The 24,619-nt window shown below is 40.9% G+C and overlaps 1 protein-coding gene across 1 annotated transcript; it reads left to right on the forward strand.

The window, feature by feature from the left end:
* The first annotated feature begins 11,894 nt into the window (after positions 1-11,894).
* Positions 11,895-14,904, forward strand: LOC126873809 (maltase 2-like). The gene has a single exon (XM_050635058.1). It carries the CDS (start codon positions 13,086-13,088, stop codon positions 14,808-14,810), a length of 1,725 nt encoding a protein of 574 aa, XP_050491015.1. The 5' UTR covers positions 11,895-13,085; the 3' UTR covers positions 14,811-14,904.
* Positions 14,905-24,619: the final 9,715 nt, after the last annotated feature.

Consider the following 24,619-nt stretch of genomic DNA (forward strand, 5'->3'; position numbering starts at 1 on the left):
GAATCGCAGATCGCGTGCATGTCGCGCCTCAGCCGGGTCGCTCCCGCTTCCGCGTCATCGTCGGTCCTGGATTCTTCTAACCAAGCGACGGCTATAGCGGCCGCCGCCATGAAGTCCTCGTCGAGGCGGGTCACCGCCCACCGCAAGAATCCTTTTCTCCTTCCCGGTGGGCCAATGGGCCCGCGCGCACCCAACGAACGGTCGCCCATCGCGCCGCCAACCGCCACCTGCATCAAGATGTAGAGGTTGTCCGAGAGGGTCTCCTCCGGGGAAACTTCCCAACCTGAAACACGGCGGGATGCGGCAGGGTTTGCCCATGTGAGATCCACTATGGACTCGCGTGCACACAAGTGCTGGACCCCCCTTCCGTTGGTCCTGCGGGAGCCCCACGCCGTTGAGTGGGCGTTGATGTCCCCGAGGACCACTGACGGGCAGGCGCCCAGACGCCTCGCGCAAGCCGCGAGTCCGTCCAGGAAGGAGGCGTATTCTGTGCGGCTGATGTTGCGCGACACGTAGACGGCCACCACTGCCAGGTCGCCCCATTTCAGGGCCACGAATCGCCGCCCCCGCTCGATCACCGAGCAGGAGGGGCTTCCCGCAATCCTGGTCCGGAATATGGCGACCGAGCCGACCAGATCCCCAGCGCCTCGTAACGCGTCGGGAATCGTACGGCTCGGCCACTGCCGCCAGAGCAATCCGTCGCTCCGTCAGGCTCTGGAACATCTGGAAGCGGTTAAGATTGCACTGCAGGAGCAGTTGTCCTCCTCCTCTTCTTCCGCTCACGTCGGGGAAGGCTCCGTTCCCCTCGCAGTCGTTGTGCCATACTTCTGTTTTCTCTTCTGTCCTTCATGGGGTCAGTTGACGGCGGTATCGTTTCCTTCCTCTTCACCGCGTCCCCACCGTTGCCTGGAATGGTCTTTGTTTCCTGTGCGGTCCTCTTCTCACGGGCAGGCGGTTTGCATGCCGGTGATCCCATACGGTGCGACGCAGGCATTCGCAGGTCCGCGCACACCGGACACATGGGTACTCGAGCCGAGCAGTCCCTGGCGCGGTGTCCTTCTGCCCCGCACCGGTAGCAGCGCTCCGACCGGTCGGCCGTCGATGTGCAATCCCGGCGCACGTGACCCGACTCCATGCACCTGAAGCATTGGAGTCGGCGCGCAGGGAGAAGGGAAACCCTCGCCGCTGACCAGTCTATGTTAATCCTACCTCCTGGTCGGGCGTCTCTTCCTCTGCTGATTTTCCTGGTCGCTGTCAGCGGGCAGCGTAGCCATATCGACCCGAGGCCCTGAGGAGCGGAGCGTATGACTCCCACGTTGACCTCATCAGCATGGCAGCCCCCGGCTTCAGCAACGGCGGCTGCCACCTCCCCCGGGGTGACCGAGTCCTCCAGTCCGGTCACTCTTATCTCGGCCTTCCTTCGCGGCACGGTTACCTTGGCGGGTAAATCCTTCAGCGTGGCCGCCATCCGCCCGGCCAGTCGAGATGCTTTGCTCCTAGCATCCTGGCCTGGTATTTCAAACAGCAGCGCCCTCGTGGTCGCCCTCCTCGCTCTTAACTCCGTGATGTCGAGTTCGGAGAGCTTGACTTCCCTCTTCACCACCGACATCGCATCCCTATACGCGAAACCCGAGCCGTCCCTCACGGTGAGCGATACCGCGGGCAGCGGCGATAGCTCCGAGTCCATCGCCGCTGCCCGCCCCTCGCATGAATTACCCTTCCCTTACGAGGGCGCACCGGATGCCGAGCGGCCACCTCTGAGAAAGTTCTTGCTCTCGTTCCGCTGCTTCCGATCGCCGTCCCGGGCGCCAAGGCCCTTGATCGCAATGTCGACGACGGAAGAGACGACGATACCTGTCCCTTGGTTCTCGAAAGCCACGAACAAAATAAAGAAGCCAATAAAACTGTGGAGGATATCGTTTGCTGTCATAACCGTCGAATAGATATATTTAAAATAATAAATTAGTGCACAGCCTATATTCGCTAAGTCGCAAGTACAGAGTATAAATCGCAAAATAAAATCGTGGATAAATACTCGATAAATGCTCGCCAATAACTCGGTAGATAACTCGTGATAACACTTAGATCGCTCGTTGATACAGAAAGATGCTCGTAGATACTAAACTTTTTTCGGCTGCGTCGGTTTATTTATACTGGCCGGGGGGGGGGGGGGCGGAAAATTCAAATTCGCCTTTGCTCGATGGTTATGCGTCGCGGCGCAATTGTTTTTCCCGGGGTCTATTTGTTCTTACATTACTTGTGTCCTAACGATCTTGATACTCCGAAGCAAAACAACAACATGATTTGAATTGTTCTCTACTCATGTGCTGCAACAAAACTAATCCCAGCAATCAGACAGACAGACAACACATTGGCCAGAAGCAACGAAGAGCAAGCTGAAGAATTCTCCAGCCACCTTTGTAACACAGTTCGCTGTGGAGTGCCGAAGCGTGCAGACGTGTCTCTAGTGCCCAGTGTAGTCCGAAAACAACACGTGTCGCCCAACCGTTGAAAGCGAACACAGCCAAGTGTTTCCTACCCTTTAGGGAGAAGAAAATCCCACGCACCTAACCCCAACCCGAATACTAGCCTCATAGCCTCACGACTAGTTATTCATTTTGAATTGACTAGCTCGATGATGGCCCAGCAATCGCGACCAGGCTCTCCAGAGCAAACTCGCAACTACCCCGAGCTACCGTGGCAGAAGTGTAGCAGAACTCTCCGCACCAACGACGCTAATATTACAAAGAAACGGAAAATAGAAACATCAAAATCAGACACGATCGACACCCGGAACGAACAATCAACGATACAAATAAATACCCACAACAGGTTCGCCGTATAGCAATCCACTAACGACGCCATGGAAATCGCAGACCCGCCGCCAAACCAACAAGCACAGAGAATCCCCCCTCCCCCACCAATATTTATGGATGATGTCATCGACATACAAACAATGACCAAGTCCTTAGAGAGAGATATCTCCAAGGACGATTACAACCTGAAGATAAACAACAACGAGGTAAAAATTCTGCCGACAACCCCTGACGCATACAGAAAAATCACGAAACTATTCAAGACCTTGAACGCCAACTTTCATACTTACCAGCTCAAACAAGAAAGACCTTTTCGAGTGGTTCTACGCAACATCCACCACTCAGCAGACATAGATGAACTCAAATTCGAACTCTTAAAACTCGGCCACGAAAGACCCGTTATCGTTATTTTTTATAGACATAAAGCAAAAGCCTAACAATAAGGAAATTTAAAATATCAGTCGCCTAATGAACGCAATAGTAAAATTCGAACCGCCGCTTGTGAAAGAAGAAATAGTGCAATGCAAAAGGTGCCAAAGGTACGGTCACACGCAGAAATACTGCAACCATACCTTCCGCTGCGTTAAATGTGCAGGCACACAGTCCGCTCACCAGTGCACTAAATCACCGGAAACCCCAGCGAAGTGCATCCACTGTCAAGGTGACCATCCTGCCAACTATAAAGGCTGCTCAGTCTATAAAACCCTATACACAAACAAGTATCCTAAACTCAGAGCAAAAGAGGTAACCAACCATACACCCAGCCCGCCGAAATTCACGACTACCCCAATCCCCTCAACCAACCAAATACCCAGTCCTACTAACTTCATCACTACCTCAACCTCCTATGCCCAAGCAGTACAAGGCATCCAAAATAACCCGAATAGCCAAAGGGATCTTTCCCAAAATAGTGACCCCAATTCTCCTAAAACAGACAACGTCTCTAGGCTTGTAAAGCTAATAGAGAAACAATCGGAGCAAATAAATAATTTGTTATCGCTACTAACACTCATCATGGATAAATTAGTACGCCCCGACGCAAAATAAAACCAAGACGCATAGGTCTTTGGAACGCCAACGGTCTAGCGCAACACAAATTTGAACTAGAACTCTTCCTAAAACATCAGCAAATCGACGTAATGCTCGTATCGGAAACCCACTTCACCGACAAAAACTATTTGAAAATAAATGGTTACAAATTCTACCATACTCAACACCCCAGCGGAAAGGCCCACGGTGGCACCGGAATCATAATCAAAACAAGTATTAAGCACTATGAACTTCCATCATTCCAGAAAGACTACCTCCAAGCAACAAACGTAGCAATAGATGACTGTCATGTACAATCGCCACTTCAGCAGTATACTGCCCTCCCAGACACTCCATCGCCAAAGAAGACTTTGATCACTTCCTGGACACCCTGGGCAATAGATTCATAGCTGGAGGAGACTATAACGCCAAGCACACCCAATGGGGCAGCAAACTGGTTACAGTAAGAGGCAAAAACCTCTTAAACAGCATAATAACCAACAACCTCAACTACCTCACCACATACGAACCCACATACTGGCCCACCGACACTAACAAAATACCCGACCTTCTGGACTTCTTCGTAACTAAAAATATCTCATCAAGACACGTCCAAATCAACTCCTCGGCTGATCTCTCCTCTGATCATTCCCCCGTGATAGCAACAGTCAGTTCAACAATCATCGAGAATACACCAAATGGCTCCATTCACAACCAGCACACCAACTGGCAGCTCTTTAGAGAAGTCTTTACTCACTCAACTTCAGTCCTAACCTCACTAAAAACTAAGGAAGAAATTGAAGCAGTCACGGAATACTTAAACACGAGCATAATAAACGCAATCCACCTCTCCACACCGACAAAGCCATCTAACAGCAAACAAGAATATCCCCAATACATACTAAAAAAAAAATAGCAGAAAAACGTAGACTAAGAAGAGTATGGCAGACCCATAGAACACCGGATGACAAACGCAAACTAAACAACGCAACTAGAAAGCTATCCAGAACCTTAAAAAACTATAAAAACGACTGTTTCCATAAATACCTCGCCAGCTTATCCCCCACAGCCGACTCCAACTACTCCCTATGGAAGGCCTCCAGGAAACTCACACGCCCCCCACAAATAATCCCACCTATCCGCCGTCCGCAAGGTGGATGGGCGCGAAGCCCTATAGAAAAAGCCGACCTGTTTGCTAAACACTTGTCAAAAGTATTCAAACCCCATTCCTCCAAAGCTGCCGCGGACGTTACTGAATACCTGCATACCCCCTTCCAAATGTCCCCTCCTATCGAACCCTTTACTTCTGCAGAGACTATGGAAACAATCAGTCGCCTAAATCCCAAGAAAGCAGCAGGGCACAAACTAATAGGCAATAAAGCAATCAAGGAACTTCCAATAAAAGGGATCGCACACATCACATCGATTTTTAATGCTATCCTTCGCCTGGAACACTATCCTAAGGCCTGGAAAATCTCATTGATTACCCTCATCACTAAACCCGGTAAACCGATATACGAAACCAGCTCCTATCGCCCAATCAGTCTTACCTACCCTGTCCAAACTATTCGAGAAGATGCTCACGAACCGACTCCTTCCAATCCTAGAGAACTTGAAAATACTCCCAGATCACCAATTCGGCTTCCGAAAACAACATTCAACAGTAGAGCAAATCCACCGCATAACTCATACGATCAGCCAAACACTCGAAAAGAAAAAATATTGCTCAACGGTTTTCCTGGACATCCAACAGGCATTCGACAAATTATGGCATGAAGGGCTACTATACAAACATAAAAAGATCCTACCTCGCCCCTACTACTCCATCTGTTTTCGCACGTTCGCGACACGATCTCGAAGAAGCGCGCCAACGGGAGTCGTAAATTCCCGTTACGATTTGCTAATCGACGCCGCGAATCGTTCGATCCCTTATTTCTTTTGGGATAATAAGGGTAGTTAAATGAAAGATAACGCTGTTGCTAACAGGTTATTATATATTTTCACAAACCAGAAACTTCGGTGTAACACAAAATGAATATTTGTTATGAGATGACTACGAATGAGTGCGACCTGAGTCTCTAGACGGATTATCGCGTATACTGATGGATTTGTCGACGCACTGTATTCGAATTGCTGACCGCTTGACGAGATGCTTGATTGAGACTGACTGATCTTTGGGTGTAAACCCGGTCGAAGGATGTTGACTGTTCGAAGGATGTAAAATCAGTGATGTTCGGAGACGATGCTGCGGCGGAGGAAAGCTAAGGATGGGTGTGTCTAGCGCACGGGACCATCGGATTTGTTGGTGACGATTTTGGCTAAGAGAGTGAGGGAAATAGGCTTCGTTGTTAATTGGTTAAACGAAGGGTCTTAACCGCCCTCGAGAGAAAGTGGTTAGTGGGAGGAAGGTTGCATCATACGCGAGAAAAACCAACTTTCCCTTGTCAAGCTGTAGTAGACAAAGGTCTTTACAAATGCTTCGGAAGCAGACGTTTGTTTGGTTTGAAGGACCTCGACTAGGAAATTCCTGAGATTTATGGAAGATACTTGAGACTATTGAGAGTACGCAGTGAGTATCCGAAGATATCTGGTTGCCATCTTGCCCGCGGTGTGTGGCCTGGCCCAGGTAGAGTGTTACGCGACGTAACACCATCCTAAAATCCTACCTATCCAATAGATAATTCATGGTAAAATGCCTAGACGCCACTTCCGCAACATTCCCAATAGAATCCGGCATACCCCAAGGTAGTGTCCTCCGACCCCTACTGTACTCCATCTACACTGCCGACCTACTTATATCAAACGATATAACAATAGCGACATTTGCAGACGACACAGCGCTATTAGTTACCCACGCAGACCCGGTAATAGCCTCATCCACTCTCCAGCGAAGTCTCGACTCCATGGAAAAGTGGTTCATAAATGGGGCTTCAAAATTAACGATCCTCACATGTAACCTTCACGCTCCGAAAACAAATCTGCCCCCAGGTCACCATCAACAATGCAACAGTTCCTAGCAGGGACTCAGTCAGATACCTGGACATGACCCTGGACAGGAGACTAACGTGGAAAAACACATCTCAGATAAAACGAAGCAACTAAAGGACAAACTAAAAAAATTCTATTGGCTCACGGGCCGACGCTCCAAACTAAACATACAGAATAAAATTACCCTCTACAAGACCGTAATAATACCTGTCTGGACCTACGGAATCCAACTATGGGGAACAGCAAGTAACTCCAACATCGAAATACTACAACGCTTCCAATCGAAAACGCTAAGATCCTTAATAGACGCACCTTGGTATGTTACCAACGAAACCATACATCGCGACCTCAAGATACCCACAGTCAAAGAGGAAATAGCAAAATATAGAGACAGATATAGCAAAAGAGTCAACAAACACCGAAACCCCCTAATCACTGGACTACTTGATACGACGGACCAGATTCGCAGGCTGAAGTGGCACTACCCACTACAGCCACGTCACTGCGCCACGCCAGAAAAATTACTGAAAATTCTCAACGCGAGAATTGATTGTATTTTTAACAAATAAATTAAAAAAAATTCTTTCCTTGTATTTTTTTGCGTACCTATCGATTTCTTCTGTGACCGTTGCTAATTTTAGATCTTTACGTATATGCACGTTTTTGACATAACATAACGTTGACTATTGCTCTGAGTATTTTCTATCTTTCTGAGTATTGCTCTGAGATTGTACTGACTCCAATTTATTTATGTGACTCATTGCTGCTGTCCCCTATAGTGGTATTCCGCGTTACGTTCTATTTAGTTGCCGAAGAGAAGGTAGCGTTAACTGACGTTTAATGCAACTGGCAATAAGCTCCACTTTCGGCTAACCTGCTATGTGCTGGAATACTGGCACGGGAGAGGATTAAAGTTGTTCGAAAGTAAATTTACAATATGTAACGATTTATTCAAATTTTACTTGATTTCGATATTGACAATTGACTGACAGATTGACGGATATAAAATTCTTCGGTTGACAAAATGATGATTCTTCGGTTGACAAGATGATGATTCTTCGGTTGACGAAATCATAACTAACTTTTCGATAGACAAATAATAACTAACTCTTCGAATGGTAATTATTCGGTTGACGAACGGTAATTAATTAATATTATTCGATACACGAACGGTAATTACTCGATAGACGAACGGTAAATATTCTCACTGACTTCTTTGAATCGCTACATTTATAACCGTCGGAGATGAAAAAACGTCGGGGTCTTTCTTTTGAAAATGTTTGGGAAGATCCCCAACATTTGTACAACTGCCGACATTGTTTACAATTTAAATTGTCTTAACATCGTTATAGAAACATTAGGAAAATATAAAAACGTGGTTAGATAAGTTTTCGCAAGATATAGCATTTAGCGGCTTTAACTGCCTTTCACTTAAAATACTGTAAATATGGTTTCAAATAAACGTTTTAAATTACCTTGATTGAAAGAAATCATCAAATTTACTTTCGCGCTACGGATCGTGCGGGTCGCAGGACGTGACATTCCGTACGTCCACATTGGTTTTATTATCATTTTGTAAATTTTTAGTTTATTTTCCATGCTGAGTTTAGAGTTTCGACCAGTTAGCCAGTACATCTGTCTTCCTTTTATTTGTATTTTGTCTATAATTGATTTAGTATGTTGCTGTTTAGTATGTTGTTTAATATGTTAAAATAGTAGTTGCCGATGCTGCTTCTTGTATAATATAATATAATAGCATTTAGGGATATTTTGGCCGATTTTTAATTTTCAATAACTAAAAAACAAAATCTAAAACGCAATTTTTGTATTCTTGATCTTCGTCTGACTTCGGCTTTGAATAAATTTTCTTACGCTTGTAACCTAACACCCTGTACGTACATATTCATTGCGTTTTAGAATTTAACAATTTGACAACAGCATTTATTAACCGAAAAAAAACAAAGAAAATAACCAATGAATTTACAAATATTAGACATATCTAATATGTATGTATATCTCAGTACCAATAGTCCATATGAAGATTGGCCACTCAAAGCGTTTGAGTTTGATATTTGTATTATTCAGGTGTAAATTTCTGCTTTCGAGAAAATCCCAGCTGCTGCTGGCCCTTCTTCTTGACTCTTGAGATCTGCGTTTTGTTTTCTTGATGTCTTCTCAGGCGTGGATCTTCTTCAACTTTAACAGAAAGCTCCTTTAACGAAAAATTCCTTCGGGTACTCCTACAATCATTGAAGGGACTGATTCTTCAAAAACTGTGGAATTTGGAACACGATCGAATTGTAGACTGACTTCATAGTGATCGTTTTGTCTTAGCTTGTGAATAAGAGAGTTCCCACGGTCAGTAGGAAATCGCACTTTCGCCTTCTGCAACGATGCCTCATGTCTCCTTTTCTTTATTCTTCTAATAATACATCCACAAGGGATTCTTTAGTTGTACAATTTTTACCGGTGAAATATAATTTTTTAGTTTGTCTCTTAGCCCATCTTTGTGCAACTTTCGCTTCTTCATTTCTTCTCCATACATGGTCATGTATTTTCACCTTAACTAAATGTTTTAAAGCTGCTACTCGATGTTGGCAGCTACTTTCTTCTCTTTTAAACCATATAGGATACTGGGCGTTTGTTCTTTTTTCTCCTTTAATACATAATTTGTACAATAAATTTTGTGAACTCCAAAAGTTCTTCCAATATTCATTATAAATTTGGAATTGTAGTGTAATAATTTTTACGATTTCATCAGTCGCTCTTGGCAATTTTATGATTGTTGGAGTATCTTCACCGTCATCCGAATATTTCTAGCCTACAAAATATTGTTCCTAATTTTCGATGTCAGTTCTGCCCGAGCAGCCGAGCTAAACAGACGTGTAAAACAGTGCTTCAGAGAAAGTGTGGCAAGTGGGGAAGAGAAAGATATGAACATCCATAGCCAAATGGTGGAAATCCGTGTCTTCTACTAAGAAGACTATTATCAAATCTAAAATGCAAAATCACATCCCACCGATAAAAATAATTAGTAAAGATGAAACATACTGCGTAAACAAAGTAACAAACATATCAAAACCAAGCCAATCAATAAATGAAGAACAGGAGTGCTCAGCTACAAACGAAATTGAAATGGAACCAATACAAAAGAATGAAGAGAATAAGAAGAGAAACCAGAAGTTAGATCCGAAATTCAGAGGTCCATTCATGATAGCAGAGATTTTGGAAGGAGATAAATATACTTTAAAAACCTTAGACGGCAAACGATTATGTAAGAACAGACATACCAGAAAGTTGCGTCCCTGCTGAGTTGGTCGTCTGCGGTGATGACAATGATAGTGATAATAACGATGCAAGTAAACTGACCTCAGAGGATCATTAACACCGCGTTGTGCTCATAGTAATACATCCAATGTAGCGTCTACATTTTCTGTAATACACCCAGTGTAGCGTCTACGTTTTCTGTAATACACCCAGTGTAGCGTCTACGTTTTCTGTAATACGCCCAGTGTAGCGTCTACGTTTTCCGTAATACACCCAGTGTAGCATCTACGTTTTCTGTAGTACGTTCAATGGTGTCCTGCGCTTTCTGTAATACGCTCAGTGGTGTCCTGCGCTTTTCGTGATACGCTCAGTGTGGCGTTCTGCGCTTTTCGTAATGCACCCAACATGGTAATACGATCCAACAAACTGAGATCTCTGTACGAAATCGAAAATGTTCTGTTGTGTCATTACGGTCTGACTGGTAACTCACAGAATGCAACTGACACTTTGAATACAAATTATAACATTACTAATTTCAGTTCTCTTTCATTTCCTTGCTTGTCAAACCTCCGAACAAAATTTTGTTGTTGAACTGGACCCTCGACTTATTTGGAACATTTAGTTGAACGGTAAATAATATCAGTTACATAGAGTATAATGTTGGGAAAACGTAATATTTTAGTTACACACGAGAACGTGTGATAGTCAGGACGGCCGTGTCGGAGATGAAAGAACACCGAAGCCTTTGGAATTTTGGATAATCCCGCAACATTGTAATCTAGAGTCTACTATAGCTGTAATTAAACAATTGTAGTTATTCTATCCCATTGTAATTGTTCGAGAGTTGTGATAATGAGCTTGGGCTCGAGGCGACAGCCAGTCGCCGAACATAGCCGCGGTCACGGGATAAACGTTTTGTCTAACAAAGGTATGGAGTAATTCTATAGCTCTCCTTAAAAGAAATTATTTGTGGCGGCACGCAACAGTAAACATTCCAACGGTTTCTGTCCTGTGGCTCGCCACACGCAGACCCTATCCTTCGAGTAAGATGATTGCCAGATGTCGATGCGTCTCCGCAGTACACGTTCAGCTAACCTGAAGGCCCGTTCTAAATCTTAAGATTTAGTTGACTGAAGTCCTTCAGACAGACAAACAATCCTTGTCCCAACTACGGGAAGATAGGGGAGACCTATTTTTCAACGAGCGTCGTCTCCCACTAACAACTTTCCCTCGAGGGCAGCTAGCATCTTTTTTTAACCACCGATATGGAGATTGACCAATTAGCAGCAACGTCAATTTCCCTTACTTTCTGAACGAAGGCTTTTCTCGACGAATTCGAGGATCTCGCGCCTTTAGACACACCCCATATAGTTTTCCTCTGTGGCATCATGGACACGGAAATTCATTCCTTGTTGCGATCTCATCGACCAAAAGAGTAACGCCTTACGACCAGTGAATGTTACGCGTTTTATTAACAAAGAGTCCGACTTAGATTTTGTGAGCGCGTACATCTATCATCCCGTTGACCGCGGATTCGTTATTGAACCTAGGATCATTGTCATTAGTTTCTCGAGTATCTAATTACCACGGTTACTTGTCCAATTCTATAATAATCATATTTGTACTTGTAAATATCTTCTCTATTGCATAACAACAATGTCTAATCTAAATGAAAATTTGTTACACGCCCCTAACCCTAATCATAATGTGAACCCGACATATATATATGACAGAGATGAAAGAACACCGGAGCCTTTGGAATGTTGGATAATCCCGCAACATTGTAATCTAGATTTTATCATAGCTGTAATTAAGCAATTGTTGCTATTCAATCTGATTGTAATTGTTCAAGATTTGTGATAGCTAAATTGGACTCGAGGTGACAACTGGTCGCCGAACGTAGGTCACGGGATGAACGTTTTGCCTGACGGCGGTGTGGAGTGGTTGTGTGGTTCTCCCTAGAAATGTGGTTGTGGCGGCATACGGCTTTAAGAACGAGCCTAGCCACATGGGATTGTACCTCGGAGGTGTCAATATAATGGGACACATGTTGTATTAATAATCAAACTCCAGGCAAAAACAGCTTAGCAACGGCGATTGGAACTTTCTCGATGCTTCCAACGAGTATATAACAAACAAATGCATTCGTACAGCGAGGAAAATTTCCATCCATTTATTATTCGTGCGATCGCCTTGGAGAGTGACACATCGAGCAGTTTATACCGAGCGTCTCAGCAATCGTATTTTGTGCCTAAAATTATTCTACGCATAATAAAGAGTTATCCCGTTGACCGCGGATTCATTTGAACCCAAGAACATTGTTAATAGCGTTCATTAAACTCATTATTCGTTAAACTTATTATTCGTTAATCTTATTAATCGTTAAACTTATTATTCGTCAAACTTATTATTCTTCTTCTTCTTCTTCTTATTATTATTATTATTATTAAATAATTAACCTCGATGAAAAGAAAGTAGGTAAATAATTTGTACGAGTGCAGTTGGCCATATAATTAGTCGGAGAACGATAGAAACTAGATTGGCACATATAAACGCCTTGTACACACGAGATCATGCGGTTCTAAGAGTTAACCGTCTCTCGAGTGGCTCTATACTTCGACGAATTTTAGCAGAATTTGTGTTTCGTACAATATACTCCGCTTATAGAAAAAACTTGCGATCCCTCGCGAGCAGTCAGTTTGTTTAAACTATCGAATGTGAAAAAAACAATTTTGATATAAAAAATTTCTTTCCAAAGAAGCATCAGATAACAAAATATAAATTGATACACGGTGCATGATAGTATTCGAGTACCTAACTATCTTTTCGTTATCATTGACACTTATTCGAAACGAACTTATCTTTTATTAACTGAGTGAAAGAAATTTAATAAACAGATAATTGAAGCATACATGTAAACAGATAATCAATAACGTTGCGTTTTATAAATAGTCGACCGTGTTTCTCTTGGATCAGTAATCCATCATGTTTCGACTAACGATTGCAACGTGTTCCTTGCTATTCGCGCTAAGCGCGGGAGTGGATGTGGATTGGTACAAAAATATCATCGTGTACCAAGTCTATCCGAGGAGTTTCAAAGACAGCAACGGAGATGGTATCGGTGACCTGAATGGTATCACCAGCAAACTGGAACACGTTAAGGACATTGGTGCTAAGGTCGTCTGGCTATCGCCGATCTATAGGAGTCCACAAGTTGATTTCGGTTACGACATCTCCAACTTTACGGACATTGATCCAGATTATGGAACTTTAGCGGATTTCGACAAATTGGTAACTAAAGCTAAGTCCCTCGGGCTCAAAGTGGTCATGGACTTCGTGCCTAATCATAGCTCTAACGACCATCCCTGGTTCAAAAAGAGTATTCAAAGGATTAAGCCGTACGATGAATACTACGTCTGGCACGATGGCAGAATCGTGAATGGCACCAGACTGCCGCCAAATAACTGGCTGAGCAACTTCCAGGGATCTGCTTGGCAGTGGAACGACGTCCGCAAGCAGTATTACCTACATCAGTTTGCTGCAGGTCAGCCAGATTTAAATTATCGCAGTCAGGCTTTAGATCAGGAAATGAAAAACGTGTTGACTTTCTGGATGAATCGCGGAGTCGACGGTTTCCGCATTGACGCTATCAATCATATGTTCGAGGATGCCAAGTTCCGGGACGAGCCGAGCGCAAACAGGACCGATGTCCCTAAAGACGATTACGATAGCCTGGTGCATATTTACACGAAAGATCAGAATGAGACCTACGAGACGCTCCGGAGCTGGAGGGAATTGATGGATGAACACTCCAACCGTACCCGATCCGATCCAAAGTTGATTCTCACGGAAGCCTATACTACTCATGACCTAACCACTAAATTCTACAGTGCTGGCTCCAATGTTCCCTTCAACTTTATGTTTATTACAGAGCTGAACAACAAATCTACCGCAATGGACTATAAAAATCTGATAGACAAGTGGGTCAATACCGTACCTCAGGGTAGCGTGCCGAACTGGGTCGTGGGCAACCACGATAATCATCGTGTGGCCTCTAGATTCGGAAGACGACGAGCTGATGAGATTACCGAAATGGCGCTGATCCTACCTGGCATAGCGGTTGTTTACAACGGTGATGAAATCGGAATGATAGACAGACAATTCACGTACGCCGAAACTGTCGATCCAGCTGGTTGCAACGCTGGTCCCGCCAGATACTTTCTGAAATCCAGAGATCCCGAAAGAACACCGTATCAATGGGACAACAGCACCAGTGCTGGATTCTCCACCAGTGCGAAAACCTGGCTGCCCGTGCATCCAAATTACAAGACCCTGAACCTGGAAGCTCAGAAGGAGCTATATTACTCTCACTACCAGGTATTCAAAAGTGTGATGAGCGTGAAAAGGCGACCAGTGATCGCACACGGTTCCTTAAACGTTACCGTATACGACCAAAGGGTTTTGAGTATTACTCGCACTCTAGGAAATGACACTGTAATTGTTATGTTTAATTTTGCCAATGTACCTGTCACCGTAAATGCTAGAGCTGCCCTGCCACTTTCTCCTACTCTGATAGTTCATACCGTCAGCGTTGGTCCCAATCTTCGTCCAGGTACCACCGTCTTCACAAATTCGATAACTATTCCTGCATCTGCTACTGTCATGTATACTACTCCTAATATATTTTGGTCAAAGGATGAGTATGTTTGATTTGCATTTCTTTTTTAGCATTGCTGAAGTGTCAATGATGTGTTATTAATGTAGAAGCGATCTAACTCACAATAAATCTTATTGTATCCTATAATCTAGACTTTATGATTTTAATTTTATAATTGTATAATTTCCTTTATCCTTCTTTTAAATTTACTTCGATGTTTTCTTCTAGTGATTTTTCCGTTTCTACGTAGAATTATTTGTCGCTAGTTCACGATTCATAGTAGACAATAAATTTCCGACGCTTTCGTGCAGCTCTTATGAAAATATAACGATCCTCCAGCGTCACAAGTAGTGAACTTCTATAATTATTTTCGCAAAAAATGGCAAAACTACGCTGATATTAAATGCAAAATCCTGTTAATACGATCACTATTGTTTAAAACAAAGTGATTAATTATACATTACAATTTTTAACGCATCGCGCATCGTCGGTGTTGAACGTTTGTTCGATTAAAAAACTTAATCTCCATCTATGTATGAAATATTGAGAAGCGCGTTTTTTTACCACATATCTACTAAATATTCTAATAAATAAATCAACGAGTACATGTTAAAAGCGCGATAAATTACTTTGGTTTCAGCTCGTTATTCGGCTGAGTGGTAAATTTCTTCGAATTTCAAATGACCACGCACGTTGGAGAAAAATGTTGCTACACAATAAATTTAGACTCGCTCGCGAGCTCTGATTGAAAATAATTGATTAGAAACATAGCTGGTCGCGAATGTTTTCAATCGAATTTTTTACATAGCGGATTACAGAAGAATCGAGCGCGATTAAAATAGATTTTCGCCGTTCTATTTCTTTTACAGATATACTCAGATATGAAGAAAAAGCATTACGGCTGCCGATTCATAACCCGTCAATCAATTGTCCATTTACGGATTTAATGCGATTGAATTATTTGCCGCAGAAGATCGTTCATGAATTTTCGAATGTTCATAAAATCATTACAGTGATATTTTTAAGCCACGATGTCCGCGGTAAGGGAGTATCACGGTAGAAATCGGTAGAAATCACTTCTGGCAATCATTAGCTCCGAATGTTTCTCCCTTTAAACGTTCGTACACTTTTAAATCTTACCTTTTTACGTAGTTAGTAATTTCATCAAGCCGATAGCTGCAAAAGGAAAGTAGAGAACATTATTTAATCGTTCTCTGGAAAACACAGCGAGCGACAGGGAGTGGATGTGAGATCTGGCGAGAGGCAGTGTACAATCGGAGGTTGCATACGCATACAGGCGCCTGTAGGCAACCTCCAGTGACAGCATTGCGGCGCTACACCAATCACGTTGAATTCACATTTATCTTCCTGTATCTTGTTATCATTATTTCTCTTCTTCTTTTAGACATCGCCCAGACACTTGGAAGAGATGCACCCTCGGAAATTATATGTCGCAATCATCGTAGCGTGACTCTATACCTCTGAATCGGTACAGATTTGAAATTCAAGGTCAAACTTGGTCGCATTGTATTCCAATCGCTACGAGGACCACCTTTATCAAGAGAACCATAGGTCAAAATTCAATCGTTTTTCTTAATAATGATGTTAACGTTTCAGTAGTACTTGCAGCTATTTTACTTATGATATGAATATATTCACAAAGGAAATATACAATATAAATATTATGTTATTGACTATAATATGAGCATTGTTGATAAAACAGCAAAAAGCTACGCAATAGCTCAGGGAATAGTAGAGGGTCACTATTAAATAGAAAGTCCAGATTGATGCGATCGGCTAGACCAACGATTTGGTGACCAAGAGGTAATACTGCGCATTCTCGTATCAACGAAAAACTAGAATTTCATTACTGTGTGTAACAGTAAATTAAGAGGGAAATTATTAACTATTTGCGTCGAATATCGTTCAAATATAAATAATTTGCATCATAACACTAGGCAGCTGATGATGCGAATATCAGCAACAGAACAATATATCACTATTGAAGTATTCTTTACGAGCTGCAGTGAGTTATCAGAAACATGGCACAGCCATTGAACTATGAAATAACATTATAAAGCACATCAAAGATAAAATAGATGCAAAAGCTATTGAAAGTTACATTTTCAAGTGAACTCCGTTCCATGAACTCCGGTTCCATGCAAGTAGAAAAAGATTTGAATTCCAAGGTCAAGTTTACAGCATCCCCTTTTAACAAATTTCCACAGATGCAAAGGTCTAGAGTCACGTTATAGTGATTCCGGCACGTAATTTCCTTCCCGTACATGTACACACGCCGTATGTATCCACAACATGCTTTCACATCCCGTCGAGAATCGTCGTAGACATCGTTTTCTTTTGTCTACCTTCTCTGTCTTACCTTTTGCGCGTGGCATTTATTCTTCCGTCACAAGTATTAGGACGCCACTCGTCCACGATAAGATCAATCATTAGTAGTTTGCTCTCTCTCTCTCTCTCTCTCTGCTTAGTAGTCTGCCCTCTCGAGATCTAAAGAACAATCGTTGCGGTAAATAAATGATAAAATGGTATCGACCGATCCGCAAGTATTCTGTTTTCGTTCCTATTGTGTTTTATTCGATGAACCGTGTCTGATATGGCGAATAAAAAGTCTGTTCTATTCTGATGTTAACGCGTGCATTAACCATCCAATTTTTTGTTATCTACGATGCTACTTGAATTAGTATAACGAAGGAAACGGCATTGATAACGAGAAATTTATACATTGACGATGTATCGAATAAGAAAGTCTCTGGTTTTCGTGGAAGTACGCGAATTGTATTAAAATACTTTCCGTGTTAACTAAACTCCCTACAATTTAATTCCCGGCTAGGTTATGCAACGTTACGTTGCAATCATTGCTGACGTTCCATCGTTCACACAGCAATCTATATTAAATATTTTGATACTGAACATCCTGCAACATCATCTTACTTGTTGCGCGGTAACTCATCAAGACTCTTAATTAGTTCTTTCAGTGCCTATTTCCTTCCTTTCATTTCACGAACTCTGAATTTTCGTGGAGACCTTACACTGTTTCAAAAGATTTCCTTGCGATGGAATTCTCCTTCATTATTTTCCTTTTCCTTGTCTGCTTTGCCTTTAACTACATCTCTCAAAGAAGAAAAAGAAAAAGGAGAATGTTGCACGGAGAAGAGTTCCGTGCATTTCACAAGAATCACGTGAAAATCATGCGTACACCGAGGTTTTCGCTTGTGCTTTCATTAATCCGTTAGGAAAGCGATATTGTCATAGCCCACAGCTATAGTTATCAGACGATGAATGTTAATTGCTTAAGAGAGGCTGCATTATCAAAAATCGAGACACATAACGAGCGAACTTAACTTAAATACAATCAAACTCACTCCTGTTCGACGCGGGAATTCTACTCTATTCTGACAATCCTTGACTGATTAAACGAGCCTCGTTGCCCGATGCATAGCCGGTATACGGTACATGATACGTTAACGTAACAGATAATCTCAAAATATTCCTTACGCTCTAACTACTAAAACAAATATTTTCGGTTTTAACAAATTCTTAAAATATTAAAATTTACAATTAATACTTTCATACTCGATATACTATATACTATACGCAACATACAAGAAACGATGAATGTACTTCTCTTCGATAAAACGGTATCGGAAAAGCGAATGAACCAGCTCTACTGTCACGGCTCGTGCAGAGCACAGTGAAAGAAATGCGTCGTAAATCGCGAATTGCGCGAACCTCAACTCTAGGCAAATGGAATTAAAAACACAAAAATTAAGGGAAATAAGAAATATGGCACATACAAATACTTTAATATCGTAATAAATCAATAAGCAAGTACACAACATTATTGTTGAACAGATTTAAAATCTAAGAATATCGAAATAGAAATAAGGAACAATAAGATGTCCGCTGATACGCGCCGCATTGCGCGCGCCCTCCCACCACAATACACAGTGCAATAAGCAGATAATAGAAGCTGAGATGCTGCGATCCTCTCACACAGCATTTGCAGCGGCAAACAAACACACGCGCCAAAGTATGAAGTATTGTCATCAACAAGATGACCACGTGTTTAGCAGAGTACGACCTGCCATTAGCTGAAACTAATACTGCATGAAGAATGTAGCAACAAGGACTTCTAGAAAAAGGCGACTTCAATAATAATTCCACGAAAACTACATCAGTTGAAACACTAACATTTCTGAAAGGACACCAGTAGAACGAAAGATTCCAGTGTCCGCAGATGAAATCACGTACCAAAACTATCATGGAATAATCTGTCATGTGACATTTGGCCATGATAGTCTCATCATAAAAATAAATGTAGCCATTTAGAGACAGGGAGTTCAATAAAAATTTTGTAACAGTTCAGTAAAAATTGTCAAAGAGTAGTTCAGTCAACTGGGTTTTAGTTTAAAAGTCAGTCAGTTAAAGTCAGTTTTTAGTTATTGAGTCAGTCATTCAGTTTAGTTATAAAGCCCAATTCAGTCAGTCGAAGTTTTGTTGAGAAAGTCAAGTGCAGCTCAGTTCAAAATTTGGAAGACTTTAGTTCAAGCAGTTCCGTTAAAATTTATAAGGGTCCAGTTGAAATTTTGTCAAGTCGTAGTTCAGGTAAAAGTTTGTTAAGAGTTCAGTTGGTCAGTTGTCAATTCAGTCTTCCAACAATTATGCTAACTCAATACTATATTCCAAGAGTGCGATCGACCATACGTATAAGCAAAGTGAGAAGTTAAACATTGTAACATTTTCTTTTTCAATTTCGGACTTGTATCACTTCATGTATGACTGACATGTACGACTTCAATAAAATTATTCATTGAATATTATTGTCAACAATTAAGACGATATCAGAAATATTTATTTATTTCAAGAAAACTTTAGTCCTTCCCGTGCTAGTACTCTTGCACATAGCGGACTTATCCATTGTTGCATTCATACGTTAGGAAACGCTACCTATACGGTTACATTAACGAATTAAAACATCAAGGATACAACAGTTTGGAAATTCAAAATAGTGCTGCGCTCTAGAAGAGTGCGATAAGTTTTTGAATCGATTCGGTTGTCGCGGAAGTAATTAGAGCACAACGTCCTGGGATATTCGGAATAGTGTCGCGATCTAGGAGAGTACGACAAGTTTCTGAAATCATTCCATTCAGTCGTTTGCCTTGTTTCAAAAATAACAAATGAAAGTCGATATAATCGATACAGTTAATAACTATTTGTTGCAAATATGGTGATGGCAGCAACTACCGTTTTGACATAAATATAACTCGAGAAACATAAAATTCGACATCTAGAGTAACACAACGGTTACGAACATCGAAGATCAAGACCAGATCGTAACACCTGTAGCAGCACAGGAGTCAAAGGACGACACGAATCGAGAGTGACTCATGTTGTTGTTTTGCCTCGGGACATTAACACAGCCTTGACGCATGAAACGTAATGACAAATAAATTCCGGGCAAAACAATGTCGCCGCTACATGCAACCGTCGAATAAAGACGAATTTGAATTTTCCGACCCCCCCCCCCCGCGACTAGTATAAATAAACCGAAACAACCGAAAAGAACACAGTATCTTCTGTATCTGTATCTTCAGTATTGAGTATCTATTCTGTACCGGCGAGCGATCCAAGCGTTAGCACGAGTATCTACTTATTTTGCGACTTATACTTTGTATTAACAACTCAACGTATACAGGCTGTACATTAATTTATTATTTTAATTATATTCGACGGTTTCAACAACGAGCAATCTCGTCTATTAGACCTCACAGACCAACCATCCTCTACACACCTACATTTTAGTGTTTTATGTCATCTTAACCGGTTAGCGGTTGCGACCTCTTCGAAAAGTATGTACCTAAAATATATCGTAAAAAGTAAGCGATGACGAATATACTCGTTAAACACTGAGTGTCTGTGGCTGTTATAATATAGAATTAAGTTGTAATGAAATGACTATTTTATTTTTTGATTTTATTGCCGCAATTTACTGCAATTGCTAAATTGCAATCTAAACAGCAAATTATAACTACTTTTTACATATAACGAGTATACTCGTCATAACGCAAAATATTGCACATTTCTTCATAACAAGTATACTCATCAAAAACAGCTAACTGGTTAAAAACGCTCAAGAAGATGTATTTCTATTATTAACAGTTAAGAACAATTATTTTTAGAGGTTTAAAAAGTTCGGTTTTGTAAGAGTTAAGATTCAATTGCAATTGTATCACTTTATACATGTACTTCATTGTCTTGCTTCAAACCGCAATTCTTAATCAGCTTTTATTCTGTTATTTATTAGGACGATTACGGAGCAGAGTACGTTCACTAGTGTGTTTCTAAGGATTCAGTGATTGATTGCATCCGTAGGAATGTCGATGGGGTATATTGGTTTTCCCGATCGGGAATATATTCGGCTCAAATCCAATTACTCTGAATATCGACAAATCACAAATATTTATGACATCAGACCGAATTAAACGAGCATTTGAACAGCGAGGCGACGATAATGAGTGGCGTGGGAAAATACGTTTCTGAAGAAACGCGCGAAAAATTAGTATTCTTGCCGCGAATGAGTTTCCCACTTTTAGGTTGGACCAGAGCAGCGGGCAGTTTGATTATCAGCACCGCACAGCGGTCGGCGCGCATTTTCCCTCCGATAATTCGCCTTGCGTTCTCGCGTTTTTTATTGCTTCTTGATTGCCTACCACCGCACACTATCCATCCCATCAGTGAATCATGAGCGTTTTCGTGATGCGTTTTTACCTTTGAGTACTCTTCTCTTTGAACTTCCATCGATCGAAGCCTGGTTTAGTTATCGCGAAATCGCGCGCAGCATTCTTCCTCTTAATTTAAACTCGTTGATCGAGATTATCCATTCCGCTGATGGAGCATTTAGCTTCCGAAGATGAGAAAACGATCATACAACGTTGTTGACAGGGAAGCGACGAAAATCTGGGCGACGGGTGCGTCGAGCGCGTCAAACGGGAAACGCTTCAACAAAATTCGGAGAAATCTGGCTTCTCTCCGGAAAGAAATCTGATCTAAGTACCTCGTAAATTCTAGTAAACGTCAATGTGCCTAATACATTAACCGTTACTTATCAGTTAACTTTCCATTGTGGTCGACCTCTCCCTGACAATATCGCTTAGTTATGCTGACCGGAGTTGGGACAGAAAAACAGAAACGCGAGAGGAAATTAAAAATTGAGGTCGAGAGAAAAACTACCGTTCTGAGGTAATATATCTCTGAACTTCTTTCGTTTGACACAGTAGGGAAGCTTGGTTCGGGAAGTTTTAATGATTTCTACCGAACTGTTCTCTCATACGATAGGGAAACGTTTCAGAATACTGATGCACTCTAGGCTCGATCTTGCTCAAACAGTTTCTGTTGAAGTGTAGCACATAAAAGGATATACGCGGAGTTCTGTTTATCGCGAGGATTAATTGATCAGCTGTAAGTGTCAGAACATCTGCTGATATCCATTATAAATTGAATGTTTTTTACTAGTATTTTATGATTATATTTACTTAAGATTTTGTAATTATTTTATAATTTTGTTACTTCATTTCATTTCATTGTCGAACTCTTATTATACGAACTTTTTGTTGCCCGACGAGTTCAGACAAGTGGAGTTCTATTGTAGACATTTTTTGATTTACGAGTCCATTGAGGGAAAGTCGAAACAGTTCAATTGTTCATTAATAAACAATTAAATGCAACAGTTTTTACCACGGTTTCCATTAGTGACAGTTATCATGGATTTCCTCTTCTACCTTCATTTTTCAATTACGTAAATTATTTTTTACAAGTACTTTGTTTATAGATATGATTCAGATCAAAGAGAAATCTAAATTATTGAAGACTCAGCCGCGATAAATACAATAGCTCTTTTCCATTCATAATCAAAGTACTCCGGAGAACTGAAATATCTCATGGATACGTGATAACTAATAAAACGTGTCGGTGATTTTTGGTGATTTCGTCGTGCCGAAATGGTCGTTTACTTGCTTTTCATGTCAACACGCTTTAATTCGTTGCGTGCGATACATAAAAGTTGACACGCATCGTTCAATTCGTTCGCTCTTTCATTGAGTCTATTTGCACCGACAAAACATAAAGATATACATAGTTACTTTTACAAATTCTGAACATTAAATATGTTAATGTTTAAAAATATAGCATACATATAACATTTCGAATAGCATTCGAGGCATTTAGTTTCGTAACAGATTGGTTATTTTTCAATGTTATTGAATAAATTTCCAAACAAAATATAACGACGACGTTAATCAATACAGGCACGTACATCGTCGTAATTAGCCAGCTAATTAATGATATTCAGTAATTTTCACAGCTAAACGTGGCAAAAAAAAAAAAAACAGAAAGAGAAACAAGGCAACGATCATTTCAAACATACCACTTTTAATTCATCGGTTTAGCCTGTTAGCTTTATTCTTCTGGAGAAATTAACAATGTTCTCTATTATGCTTTAAAACATTATCAGTTGGAGGCTTTACAACTTGCACTAGTTATAATATCGTAAAGTAACTTTGAGTTGTACTATTGCCGCTGCAACGCTATTATGGTGCATCATTCATTGTAATTATTATAAATATGACCGGGCCAGCAAGTTTCCAATCGAGGATCTTTCCTTTTAAAGTCTCTGTAACGCAGTTGCGGCTGTTCATTGAAACGTCTCTCTTTGAACGTCGCGTCGCCGATTGTCTTGCTCGAAGCGCGAAAGACCAACTTTTAACAAATTCGTTCCACAATTTCGCTTTTCCTCGTTCCATTACTTTAATCGCGAATCGAGAATGAATGTTCCGCGTAATCATGATATCTGCACTTTTCTCATTCTTTTCCGGAAGTAATTTTTTAGTTTTTGTGTTAAAAAAAGAACGAAATATTTTATATATACTGTAAATCTCTGTGCATTTTTGTATCTTCGAAATTTCTCATAAATACATAAAAAATGACGGTCTAATTATCAGTTATTTCTGTTAATGTCTAACTGTGCCTCATTATTGAATTAAATATTACTACACTAGATATAGTGATTCTAAAGAAGTGAGAATTACTTGGCAGTGATTTTGTTCACGCACTTTGTCATTTAATTTTTGAATTAATCACCTAGATTATAAACAAACTAACTATAATTGTTAGTTAACCTTGAAAGAGAAAAAAATATTAGATTAAAAAACAACCAATACTTATAAATCATAAATGAGTTTAAACTTAAAAAAGGGAATTATTTAATTTTTAAAACTCACAACTATTTATTCCATTTCTCTCTCTGCTGTAATCAAAAATAAATAAATTGTACACTTTATTTTCTAATGCTCAGGACTAAATGATAACTTTACTTAAATAATGCAAGACATTCTTTAAGTGTGCATGTAATATAAATATAATCGACGTATACTTTTATCAAGTTCTTGGATACTGGACTACTATCATATTGCGGATTACTATATGCGGATTTTGAGGTTAAATGTTAAAAGTTCCCAAGAAAATTATTACGCAATTCTGCTATATTTGTGTTACATTAAATAAAACTTAGTAAAAACAATAAAGTTGAAATATAATGCGAACCAAGGAACTGAAAAGTTGATTGACTGTAACAGGTGATTGCCAACGCATCTATCATTTTAACTAGTTAGAAAGCATATGTTACAAAACATATGAGGTATATTGACGTCACTTAATTACTTTCAACTTTACATTTCTTAATACCATAGATATCACTTCCCCTTTTTAAAAATAATTTCACAGATAGTGAAATGTAAAATTGGTGGCAAAGATTGTGGATGCTTTGTTAATAAAATGAAACCGATTA

This window comes from Bombus huntii, chromosome 15 (genome assembly GCF_024542735.1).
Source record: "Bombus huntii isolate Logan2020A chromosome 15, iyBomHunt1.1, whole genome shotgun sequence".
NCBI classification, from domain to species: Eukaryota; Metazoa; Arthropoda; class Insecta; order Hymenoptera; family Apidae; genus Bombus; species Bombus huntii.